Source organism: Pan paniscus, chromosome 11, assembly GCF_029289425.2.
Source record: "Pan paniscus chromosome 11, NHGRI_mPanPan1-v2.0_pri, whole genome shotgun sequence".
In the NCBI taxonomy this organism is placed as follows: Eukaryota; Metazoa; Chordata; class Mammalia; order Primates; family Hominidae; genus Pan; species Pan paniscus.
In genome coordinates this window covers 47,048,091-47,061,591 of record NC_073260.2, presented here as the reverse complement: position 1 = coordinate 47,061,591, position 13,501 = coordinate 47,048,091, and the positions used below count along the sequence as shown (strand labels likewise).

The window sequence follows — 13,501 nt, the reverse complement described above, 5'->3', positions numbered from 1 at the left end:
AAATTATTGCTTATTGGTATCATAAATTCAGAATCAGGAATGATGATGATGCTATATAGCCATAGATCATCTACATGGGTGGCTGAGATAGTGACACCTTTGTTTTCTCATGGATCATTGTACACAAACTTTGTTTCACACACAAAATTATTTAAAATATTGTATAAAATTACCTTCAGGACCTGGACACTGTCCCCAAGATATCTCATTATATACATGCAAATATTCCAAAATCTGAAAAAAATTCAAAATCTGAAACGCTTCTGGTACCAATCATTTTTGGATAAGGGATACTCAGCCTGTATTCTAGCTTCCAATAATTTTATCAAAGTTAGCTTCAAAGCAGCTTCATGGGGCCGTTTATTCAATGATCAAGAGCTGCACCAAATTAATCACCTTCATAAAAATATAACTATAGCTGCTGTGAAGACCAATTTCATGAGGTCTCTCTGGGAAGCAGTCCCAATGAGTTCATCGTCTGTTACAGGACCTTTTGAGTGACCAAATATGGAGAAACTAAATCTCACCTCTGGTATTTATATATTGTGGATAGTTTTTTTGGCTACTGACGGGAATCAGCAGCTTATATTTGACATATATCTGTGTTCATATGCACTGCATGATTAATATTTAAAAGTTAAGAATAAATGGCCCAGATGCAGTGGTTCATGCCTGTAATCCTAATGGTTTGGGAGGCTGAGATGGGAGGATCGCTTGAGCCCAGGAGTTCATGACCAGTGTTGGCAACATAGTGAGACCCTGTCTCTACAAAAAAAGAAATTGAAAAACATTTTCCAGGTCTGCCTGCCTGCCTGTAGTTATAGCTGCTCAGGAGACTGACATGGGAGGGTCACTTGAGCTCAGGAGCTCCAGGTTACAGTGAGTTACGATCATGCCACTGCACTCCAGGCTAGGTGACAGAGCAACACACTATCTCTAAAAATAAATAAATGGGAGCCTATTGTAATAGCTTTTATTATTATTAACAACTAATAATATAGTGAGGCTAACAGATAAAGAGACAATTGCCATTAAAAATGTAGTTACAGTTCACAAGAGGGAGAGGCACACCACACCATAGGGGCCACATGAGGAGCACTGGGGTCAGTCAAGAGACAAATAGGAGAGGGGAAATCTATGGGCAAGAGCTTTTATTGTGGTTTCCGTGGGAAGGAATGGTTGAGGCAGTGTAAGCCGGCTTAAGCTTGGCTTGTTTGAATAATTTCAGTGAGCTCTGGGTCAGAGGACCTGTCCCTAGTTAACTCTCCTGTATCTGGCCCTGGGGTGATTACAGCAGGTGGATAGTGGAGAGAACTGGTAAAGAGAGAACCTGGTAAAGGAGGTGGTTGGAGGTGTGGATTCTGGGTTGGTTGTTTTGCATTTGAAAAACTCACTCAAGGGCAAATTGTTGATTATCTCTAGAGATTGGCTAGGATTGCACTGAATTGGTAGATTGCTTTAGACAATATGGTCATTTTAACAGTATTAATTCTTCAAAGCAATGAGCATGGGATGTGCATGAGATGGCACATTTGTTATTGGTGTATAGAAACACTACTGATTTTTGTACATTGATTTTGTCCCACAACTTAACTAAATTCATTTATCAAATCTAAGAGTTTCTTGGTAGAGTCTGGGTTTTTCTAGATATAAGATCATTTAAGCAAAAAGATACAATTTCACCTTGCTCTTTTCCAATTGGGATGCCTTTTATTTCTTTCCTTTGCCTGATTGCTCTGGCTAGGACTTCTGGTCATATGTTGAATAGGAGTGATAGAAGTCTTATTCTAGTTTCTAGAGGAAAGGCTTTCAACTTTCCCCTGTTCAGTATGACGTTACCTTGGGTTTTTTGTATGTAGCCTGTATTATTTTGAGGTATGTGCCCTCCATGCTTAGTTTGTTGAGTGTTTGAATCCTGGGAGGATGTTGAATTTTATCAAATGCTTTTTCTGCATCAATTGAGATTATATGTTTTTTCCCTATATCTTGTAGATGTGATATATTACATTTATTGATTTGTATATGTTGAATCATCCTTGCATCCTTGATATAAATTACATCTGATCGTGGTATATTATCTTTCTCATGTGCTTTTGGGTTTGGTTTGCTAGTTACTTTGTTGAAGATTTTGCATCTGTGTTCATCAGGAATATGGGCCTCTAGTTTTCTTATATGTGTGTGTGTCCTTAACTCGTTTTAGTATCAGGGTAATGCTGGCCTCTTGTAGTGAGTTAGGGAGAATTCCCTCTTCTTTGATGATTTAGGAATAGTTTCAGGAGGATAAATATTAGTTCTTCTATGTATGTTTGATAGAATACGGCTGTTACTCCTTCTGGTCCTGGTCTTTTCTATGTTAGACTTTTTATTGTTTTTTTGTTGTTTTTTTGAGATGGAGTCTCACTCTGTCTCCCAGGCTGGAGTGCAGTAGTGGCGTGATCTTGGCTCACTGCAACCTCCGCTTTCCGGGTTCAAGCGATTCTCCTGCCTAAGCCTCCCAAGTAGCTGGGAACACAGTGGCGCATCACCATTCCCGGCTAATTTTTGTATTTTTTGTAGAGATGTGCTTTCACCATGTTGGCCAAGCTGGTCTTGAACTCCTGTCCTCAGGTGATCCACCTGCCTCAGCCTCCCAAAGTGCTGGGATCACAGGCGTGAGCCACCACACCCAACCTAGACTTCTTATTGATTCAATCTCACTACTCATTATGTTCAAGTTTTCTATTTATTTCTGATTCAATCTTGGTATGTTGTATGTTTCCATTTCCTCTAGGTTTTACAGCTTGTCATTTTAAGTTGTTGATAATAGTCTCTCATCTTTTTTATTTCTGTGGTCTCATTTGTATTGTCTCCATTTTCATTTAAATTGTTTGGGTCTTCTCTTTTCTTGGTTAGTCTAGCTAGTGGTTTGTCAATTTTGTTTATCTTTTCAAATAACCAACGTTTTGTTTTGCTGGTCCTTTGCATTATTTATTTACTTATTTATTTTTTGACTCTCTATTTCATTTAGTTCTGCTTTGACCTTTTGTAATTCTTTTCTTCTGCTAATTTTCTGTTTGGTTTGTTGTTGCTTTGTTCCTTGAGGTGCATTGTTAGATTTATAGTTTATAACTTTTTACCTTCTGGATGTCAGCATTTATTGCTATAAATTTCCCTCCTAGCACCATTTTTGCTGTATCTCACTGATTTTGCTATGGTGTGTTTCCATTTTTACTTATTTCAAGGAATTTTTTTATTTCTATCTTAATTGTTTTGTTGACCCAGTGATCATTCAGGAACATGTTGTTTAATTTCCATGTATGTGTATAGCTTCCAGGGTTCCTTTTGGTGTTGATTTCTAGTTGTATTCCAGTGTGTTCTGAGAAGACACATGCTATGATTTTGATTTTTAAAAATGTTGAGACTTGTTTTGTGTCCTAACATGCGGTCTGTCCTGTAGAATGTTCTACGTTCTGATGAAAAGAATGTACATTCTGCAGTTGTTGGATAGCATGTTCTGTAAATGTCTGTTAGGTCCATTTGGTCTAAAGTCCAATTTAAATCCAATGTTTTTTGTTTGTTTATTATCTGTCTAATGCTGTGAATGGAGTGTTGATGTCCCCCATTATTATTGTATTGCAATCTAGTTCTCTCTTTATATTTGGTAATATTTGCTTTATGAATCTGGATGCTTCTATATTGGGTGTATATATATATTTAGAATTGTTACATGTTTTTTCTGAAATGACTCCTTTATCATTATATAATGACCTATTTGTTTTTTGGTTTTTTTTTGAGACGGAGTCTCTCTGTTGCCCAGGCTGGAGTGCAGTAGCTCAATCCTGGCTCACTGCAAGCTTCACCTCCCGGGGTCAAGTGATTCTCCTGCCTCAGCTTCCTGAGACTCGTGCCACTGTACTCCAGCCTGGGCAACAGAGTGAGACTCCATCTAAAAAAAAAAAAAAAAAAGTGCTGGGATTACAGGTGTAAGCCACCATGCCAGCCATCTTTTTTTTTTTTTTTTTTTTTTTTTTTTTAACTGTTCTTGACTTAAAGTTCATTTTAGCTGATATAAGTATAGCCACCACTTGCTTTTGGATTTTGTTTGCATGGGATATCTTTTTCCATCCCTTTAATTGCAGTCTATATTTGTCTTTAGTGTTAAAGTGAGTTTCTTGTAAGCAGTGTCTAGGTGGATAGTATGTTTGAATCCATTCAACCTTTCTATATCTTTTAAGAAGAGAATTTAATCTGTTTATGTTCCAGTTTATTATTGATATGTGAGGCTTTGTTCCTGTCATACTGTTGTTTTCTGTTGTTTTATATATTCTTTGTTCCTGTCTTTTTCTCTTACAGTTTGTCATTGTGATTTGGTAGATTTTTGTAGTGGTACTGTTTGAATTATTTTCTTGCTTTGTATGTTTTCTTTACCAGTGAGTTTTACACTTTCATGTGATTTCATGATGGTAAATGTCATCCTTTCGCCTCCAAGTTTAGGACTTCCTTGAGCATTTCTTCTAGGGATGGTCTAGTGGTAATGAATTCTTTTAGCATTTGTGTTGGGATGACTTTATTTCTCTTTCATTTATGAATGAGAAATTAGTTGACTACATTTGGTTGCCAGTTATTTTCTTCACACACTGAATATATCATTCCATTCTCTTCTGGCCTGTGAGTTTTCTCCTGAGAAATCCACTGTTAGTCTGATTGAGGTTTTTTCTTTTTCTTTTTTTTTTTTTTGATAGGTGACTAGACTCCTTTCTCTTGCTGTTTATAGGATTTGCTCTTTAAATATGACTCTAGACAGTCTGATTGTAATGTGCTGTGAGGAAGATCTTTTTGCATTGCATTTGCTTTGAGGTCGTTGAACATTTTGTTTCTGAATGTCTAAATCTCTTGATAGACTTGGGAAGTTTTCATCTGTTATTTTATTAAATAAGTTTCCTAATCCTTTCTTTGTTTCTTTGCCCTTGAGTATACTGCTAATTTGTAAATTTGGTCACTTTATGTTGTCCCAAATGTCACAAAGCCTTTTTTGTTTTTTAATTTGGCCATGCACAGTAGCTCATGCCTGTAATCCTAACACTTTGGGAGGCTGAGATGGGAGGATGACTTGAGGCTAGGAGTTTGAAACCAGCCTCTTTAACATAGTGAGACCCCATGTCTTTTTATTTAAAAAAAAATATATATATTAACGACTGGGCTATACCAACATACCTGTTTTCAGGTTTTGAGATTCTTTCTTCTGCCTGATCTGGTTTATTGTTGAAGCTTTCAAATGTATTTTATATTTCCTTCAGTGATTTCTTCAGTTCCAGAATTTGTTTTGTTCTTTTAAAAATACCGATCTCTTTGATAAATTTATCATTCATATCCTGAATTATTTTCCTGATTGTATTGTTTTTCTGAATTCTCTTGTATCTCACTGAGTTTCTTTAAAAATTAATGTTTTGAGGCCAGGCATGGTGGCTCACGCCTGTAACCCCAGCACTTTGGGAGCCCAAGGTGGGCGGATCATGAGGTCAAGAGATCAAGACCATCCTGGCCAACATGGTGAAACCCCATCTCTACTAAAAATACAAAATTTAGCTGGGCGTGGTGGTGCGTGCCTGTACTCCCAGCTACTCGGGAGGCTGAGGCAGGAGAATCACTTGAACCCAGGAGGCGGAGGTTGCAGTGAGCCGAGATCATGCCACTGCACTCCAGCCTGGTGACAGAGTGAGACTCCATCTCAAAAAAGAAAAAAACCAATGTTTTGAATTCTTTATCTGAGATTTCTGAAATTTCTTTTTGACTATCTATTGCTAAATAATTATTGGTTTTCTTTGTAGGTGTCCTGTTTTCTTGCTTTTCATGTACCTGTTCCCTTATGTTGATATCTGCACATACACTGTAGCAGGCACTTCTTTTTTCGCATTTGCTTTTGTAAGGGAGGACTTTTTTCCTGAAAATGTATCTATGGTGCTGGCTTGGTCTACCCCCAGTTGCTGGATTGCTACTGGCTTGCTTTCCTGTTCCAGCAGTGACCAAAAAAAAAAAAAAAAAAAAAAAAAAAAAAAATTATTCTGCCAATCTCTGCCATTTGATGGTGAGTTTAATCCATTTACATTTAAACCAATTCCTGATAAGGAAATATTTACTTCTGCTGTTTTGCTGTTTGCTGTCTGTGTGTGTGTGTGTGTGTGTGTGTGTGTGTGTGTGTGTGTGTGTGTGAACCCCTCCTGGGTTCAAGTGATTCTCCTGCCTCAGCCTCCCAAGCAGCTGGGATTACAGGCATGCGCCACCACACCCAGCTAATTTTTGTATTTTTAGTAGAGACAGAGGTTTCTCCATGTTGGTCAGGCTGGTCTCGAACTCCCAAACTCAGGTGATCCGCCCACCTCGGCCTCCCAATCTTTAGTTATTTTCTTACTGGTTACCTTGAGAATTACAGGTAATATCTTAAACTTATAACAACCTAGGTTAAATTGATACTAAACTAGATTGGCATTAATAATACCTTTAATAATTTGCAAAAACTCTGCTTCTTATATCTATGTTTCTCCCCCTTATATTGTGATTGTCACAGATTACATCTTTCTACATTGTTTGACCATTAACATAGATTAGTAATTTTTGTTTTATGCATTTGTCTTTAAATCATATGGGAAAAAGAGGGCTTATTAATAAAAATACAGTGATACTTTCTTCATTATTTACCTATGTAACCATTGTTCATCATTTCTATATATGGTTTTCAGTTACTGTCCAGTGTTTTTTCCTTTTAGCCTGAAGAATTCCCATGAGCATTTTTTTGTAGGTCAAGTCTACAAGTAACAGACCTCAGCTTTCTTGAATCAGGGAATGTCTTAATTTCTATTGCATTTGTGAGAGAGAGTTTTGCTGGATATCAGTCTCAGGATTCTCTCTCTTTGGAGCTCAACAGATTTACTATAATGTATCTTGATGTGGATCTCTTTGAGTTTATCCTATTTGCAGTTTATGCACTTCTTGGATGTGTATATTAACTTTTTCATCCAGAGGGATTTGACTGTTATTTCTCAAGATATAATTTCAGCTCCCTTTTTTTTCAACTTTCCTTCTTTGACTTTCATTATGTATATGTTAGTACTTTTTTGGGTGTCCCACAAGTCTCTTAGGCTCCGTTTATTTTTCTTCATTCTTTTTTCTTTCTCTTTCTTAGACTGGATAATTTCACTTGACCTATATTCATTTTTACTGATTCTTTTTTTTTTGGAGAGGGAGTCTCACTCTATTGCCCAGGCTGGAGCGCAGTGCCGCAATCTCAGTTCGCTGCAACCTCTGCCTCCTGGGTTCAAGGGATTCTCCTGCCTCAGCCTCCCGAGTAGCTGGGATTACAGGCACACACCACCACGCCCGGCTAATTTTTGTGGTTTTTTTTTTTAATAGAGATGGGGTTTCACCACATTAGCTAGGCTGGTCTCAAACTCCTGACCTTGAGATCCGCCCACCTCGGCCTCCCAAACTGCTGGGATTACAGGCGTGAGCCACCGCGCCCAGCCATTTTTACTGATTCTTATGCCCACTCAAATCTGCTGTTGAGCCCCTTTAGTGAATTTTTAATTTCATTTGTTGTACTTTTCAGTTCTAAAATTTCTATTTCTTTTAAAAAAATTTCTCTCTTTATTGCCATTTCCTGTTTGTTGCATATTTTATTCTCTTGATTTTCTTGAGTTCTCTAAACATATTTAAGACAGTTGATTTAAAATCATAGCCTAGTAATTCCCCTAGTCATTCAACAGGAGAAGTTTCTGTTAATTTCTTTTTTTTTTTCCTATGACTGGGCCATATTTTCTTGTTTCTTTGCATGCTTAGTTTTTTGTTATTGTCATTAAATACTGTACATTTTGAATATTATGATGGGCAAAAAGGAAAAAAATAAGAAAAAAAGGTATCTTCTCCAGGTCTGTGCATTTTGGTTCTGTATGGGGACACTACTTCAGTGCTTAGCCAGGTCTTTCACAACCCTGCCTTAGTCCTGTCCTTAGCCTAGAGATTAGCCAGAGGTTGAAGTTATGCTCCCCTCAGATCTCTTCTAAGCATGCGTTCTGCCCTGAGCATTCAAGTGGCTTTCTAGTTCCCTGGTATACTTGAGCACTTTTTCCAAGACTTTATTCCCCAAAGATTCTCATTCCCTACCTTTTCTTTCCTTGGCTTTCAGCATATCTGTTGTTTGTCTCAACTGTTCTTTTGCCCTACACAGCAGCAACTTGTTAATTTGCCTTTTAGTATTTTTGAAAAACATCCCCTGTGTAGCTATGTCTTCATGGTGAAGCAGCATTGTTGTCTGGGGTAATACCCAAGGTTCATTGTCCCACAGCCACGGAAAACCAGGATGTGAACACACCACTGTGAGGTTAAGAGTGGATATTTAATAGGTGAAAGAAGGAGAGGAGCTGTCTGCGCAGAGAGGGGTCCCAGAGAAAATGGGTTGCCGCTTCCACAGTCAAATGCAGGTTTTACAGATGAGCTTGAGGAGGCAGTGTCTGATTTACATAGGGCACAAAAAATTGGTCAGACCAGGTGTACCGCTTGCATAGGATGTGAAGAAGCTGGCCGCCCCACCCTAATCTCTTATTATGCAGATGGGTTCTCTACCGGGCCAGCGCCATGTTGCCTGCTTTTTTACTGTACACGTGGTGACAAAGAAAAGGGAAGATGGAGACCGGGTGCAGTGGCTCACGCCTGTAATCCCAGCACTTTGGGAGGCCGAGGTGGGCAGATCACCTGAGGTCAGGAGTTCGAGACCAGCCTGGCCAATATGGTGAAACCCTGTCTGTACTAAAAATACACAAAAAAATTAGCCAGGCATCATGGCGCACACCTGTAATCCCAGCTGCTTGGGAGGCTGAGGCGGGAGAATCACTTGAACCCAGGAAGTGGAGGTTTTGGTGAGCCGAGATTGCACCACTGCACTCCAGAGTGAGACTTAGTCTCAAAAAAAAAAAAAAAAAGAAAAGAAAAGGGAAGATGGAGCCTCCATGTTTAACATACTTGGCTTCCAGGTATCCCTTTTCTATTGCAGAGCATTTACCTGTGCAAACTTCTAGCTTGCTTATCTATGTTTGCAGCTCTATTTTTCAGGCTGCTCTTTGTTAGAAAAGAAATGATTTGGGGGCTGCTTTTTATTAAAAGGGAAGCCTTTCTGAGGGCTCCTTAACCCTCACTATCTACCTAAATAATTTCTTTCTAGCTTCTGTATCAATTGCAAGAAAGTTCTGACTTAGCTGAAATGCAGTCAGACCCCTTGAATCAAAACGATTCCTTGGGAATGAGGTCTCTTTTACTTGGGAACCAAGTCAAGACAAACAATTCCTTGAGAATAAGATCCTTTTGACTGTTGTCAGGATTAGGTTCTCAGGCTAGTAAAGTAGCATGCTATCTTTAAGACTGCTACTGTGGCCAGGTAGGGAGTGTGGCAAGGGTATCTTACAGTACTACAAAACGCTCTTAGCCTTTTTCAGTTGCCCTTTTTCTGATTAAGTGTTTTCTCAGTTGTAAGCTTTTTACTCTCTTCCCAAATTCCAGTAAAAGTGATTCTGACAGCTATGCAGTAGTTTTCAGTGTTTCTGAGACAGGATGACCCCAGCACTTCCTATTTTGCCATTTTTTTTTTTTTGTTCTTATTGTTGAATTTCTAATTCAAAAGCACACCCTAGCCCACTTTAGTCTGTAGTTCAATATCCTATTGTGGTCTGCCCTACTTATGTACTATCCTGAGGCCAATGTGAATTCTGGAAATTATTCTACACTATAATTCAGTTCTCAGTATTTTTTTTTCTGTGTAGATTCTGGTTCGTTTTATGTAGGGGTTATTTAGGACTTCATAAACAGATGTAAAAGATTCTTGTCTGAAGGCTCCTCTTCTCTGATTCTCCCTTATCTCTTCTTGGGATGACTTAAGTGCAGGGTGTGGAAAGTTAACAGAGCACCCCACTGTGTGTGCAGCTGCCATGCTGGTTGAGATCAGAAATGACATCCTTTCTTTGCTTATGTTTGCTTGGTGTCAGTTGGGGCTAGCTGACAAAGCTTCCTCTCTCAGTCTTTCCAATAGCAGTACCCGATTGGGAGGTGAGGACTCTGCTTTGCCTGCTTTTCTTATTGTTGGCAGTGATGGTTGACAGGCTTCACACCTCAGCCTCTGTGGCTAAAGTGCCTGATTAGGAGCGAAAGGGGCACAGCTCCTTTTTGGCATTGGGGTTGCCTTCTGCCAGGCCTGTTTCTTCTCATTTTGCATGATCTCCATTGGTTAGAGGGAATGGTCTTTCCTGGGGCCTTTTGGGTTATTGTTGTTGTTAATGTACCCTTTGGTAATTCTGGGTTGCAGTTTGCTCCTGTGTACAGACTGGGATATACAGGAGGCAAAAATAAATCCTAAGGAATTCTTTTCCAGGTCCTCCCTTGATTCCTGAAGACTCTACCTGTCCTGCTTTCTTCATTCCACATTTCAGAGTTTCTGATGTTTGCTTTATGTGCTGTGTTCATGGTTTTAAATTATAGTTAATGGAAGCATTGGGGTGGAATATGCTTACTCTATCATTACTGGTACAGGAACTCAACTCCCGCAATCATTTATCAAATGAGTGATTAAATGATAGATGGTTCTTGCCTTCAAGTTACTTGTGGTGTATGTGGCTTACATTATTAACATAGATGTACTATTAAGAGAATTAAGACTCATTCCTGTGAGAGTTCTCCTAGGCAAAGGAGTGAGATTATTTCTAGCTGTTAGGGAATAGGATATGTGGTGTGGTGGTGTGGTAATTGTTCTGACAATGGTTCTCTGTCACCAACTGGATGTCCTGCAGCTCAGTTCAGTTCTCACACTAACAGACCCCACAAGTTATAGGCAGAGGTCTCCACCAAGAGTGCCTCCACTTCACACTCCAGCTGCAAGTATCAAGGTCCACCTGCAGTTAGGACCAACTGGCCATAAATTCTGGAGTTCCCACATATCTCTCAGGTTTAATAATTTGCTAGAACCGCTCACAGAACGTACTGAAAACACTATACTTACAATTAGCATTTTATTATGAAGGATACAACCCAGACACAGCCAAATGGAAGTAATGCATAGATGAAGGTCTGGGGGTTGGGGAGACAGAGATTCCTTGTGGAATCCAGACACATTATCCTCCCAGTACATCAGTGTATTCACCAACCAGGAAGCTCTGCTGTGCTCCTGGTTAGCCCTCAAATGATGTGTTTGGTGATGTGTTTGATGTGTTTCCCTGGTGAACGGCCTCCAGTCTGCAATACGTAGAAGCCACTCTGAGACAACTCATTAGCATAACAAAGACACATCTATCACTCAGGAAGTTCCAAGGGTTTTAAAGCGCTGTGCCAGAAACTGGCACTTACATACTGTCTGTTCTTCATTATGCTTTATTATACTACAGTCATCAAATAAAATTTCAGGGAATGTGGCATTTGAGTGATTTAAATAATACGTAGACTTAAACGTTTGAAAACGGGGAAAGGGGTATTCTAGGCTGAGAAAGTAGCATTAGCAGTCATACCAGAGGAACACACACACACAAGTGCAAGAATTGATATGTAGAACTACTTCAAGTTTTTGGTTTTAGTGTAGGATACATGAAAAGGAAAAGAAATAAAGCTAGATTGGGTCTATCATTTAATGATATTTATTAATCAGAGAATCATTTATTCCTACAGAGCAGAAGAGAGAAAAGATCTGTTCATGTTTTTCCGAAGCCTGCATTTTTTTGTGGAGTGGTTTGAATATCGTAAGAGCACGTTTAAACATCTCAAGGTAAAGTCTGAAGTCTTTGAATTTAAACATATATGGAAAACAAAGCTGATATTAATTGGGAATTCATCCATAACATCCTTTTCTTAAAAGCTTTCAAACAGTAGAAAATATTCTCATTGACTTTTGGAATTTGCAATTATTTGGAATAACTGGAGGAGGATTACTTCTGTACAAATCAGTGAACAATTTATGTTGTGGAATGTCTTGAAAGAAGTGTGGTTATATTCAAATTTATTTAAAATCTGCATTTTGGAAAAACATTCTTTCAAGAGTATTTGAAGTAAAACAACAAATGTTAATAAAGAATATCATCACAGCAGGCTTATCATGTAGTGGTATACTGCTAACTTCTTGAGCCAGACTCTGTGTATTCAGCTTCTCAATTGTGCATTTCGAGTTTAAATACCAAAGCCTGATTCTTGTGAAGTAATGCTTCCTAAAGCCTGATATGGGTACTTTAAAGTACTTCCTTTTATTCCCTTTCTTTGTTTTCGGGCATAACTGAAATTAAGTTTGGTTGCCTCGTAATACCTCAGGTTCTACTCATTCGGATAGCATCAAATTATTGACAGCATTAATCCACACAGAAACCAGTTCTGAAAGTCAACTTAAATAATATTTCAGGGTTCAGATTCTCTCAAAAGCCTAACCAGGTCATGAATATTGTTTTTAGGACTTGTACTAACTCTCCTTTATTTGGGGTTCTATTGTTTCTTATTATTATTTATTCTATTTGGTTGAGCTAATAAAATCTGTCAGGCCTAGGATTTTTTTCCACAAAGAAACATGGGCAGTTCTGTACTATAGTACCTTGAGGTGTTCTAATGATTTTGTTATATTCGATCATAGGTAGTCTTAAAATGCCAGAAAAATTAAATATTTCTGCTTCACAAGTGTTATAATACAGTAATGACCAGGGAGTGTGCTGGCAGTTATGGTAATAGATGAATCACCTAATGTTGCTGTTTCCTTATGCATTTGAATGGGTGATGGAAAATGGGAGCACTAGTCTCCATTTCCAAAGCTGATTTGACTCTATGTGCTTTCCAGTCAGATATGAAGTATAATTGGTGTATTTTTCTTATGGAGGGTAAAGAGCTTCTAGGAGCTGGTCTTTGCTAGTTATAAAATTACTAGGGTGGAAAAAACCTATCACATTGTCCTGTAACCGTCACCAATATCCACATTGTTTTGTAACCATCACCACTGTCCTTCTCCAGAAGTTTTTCATCATCCCAAACTGAAACATACCCATTAAACATTAACTCCTCATTCCTGCCTTCTCTTAGCGCTTGCTACCACTGTTGTGTTTTCTGTTTCTATGAATTTGACTATTCTAGGTACCTCATATATGTGGAGTGTCTTTTCACTTAGCATAATGTCCTCAAAGTTTCTCCATGTCATAGCATGTGTCAGATTTCTTTTCTTTTTTTTTTTTTTTTTTTTGAGACAGGGTCTCACTCTGTCGCCCAGGCTGGAGTCCAGTGGTGCAGTCACGGCTCATGGCAGCTTTGACTGTCCCTGGCTCAGGTGATCCTCCCACCTCAGCCTCCCAAGTAGCTGGGACTACAGGTGCACGCCACCATGTCAGCTAATTTATGTATTTTTCGTAGAGATGCAGTTTCGTCGTGTTGCCCATGCTGGTCTTGAACTACTGGGCTCAAGCAATTGACCTATCTTGGCCTCCCAAGCCCAGTGCCCTCCCCCTGCCTTTTTATTAAGGCTGGATCA

The 13,501-nt window shown here is 38.8% G+C and overlaps 1 protein-coding gene across 5 annotated transcripts in view; it reads left to right on the top strand.

Annotated features, from left to right (window-relative positions):
- The window catches only part of CENPP (centromere protein P), a 295,833-nt gene that overhangs the window by 42,467 nt on the left and 239,865 nt on the right, over window positions 1-13,501 (top strand). For all 5 annotated transcript variants that reach the window (XM_003807840.7, XM_034967714.3, XM_034967713.3 and 2 more), the window contains one exon: window positions 11,674-11,770. In XM_003807840.7, coding sequence (XP_003807888.2) covers window positions 11,674-11,770 — 97 coding nt within the window. The remainder of the gene's footprint in view (window positions 1-11,673; window positions 11,771-13,501) is intronic.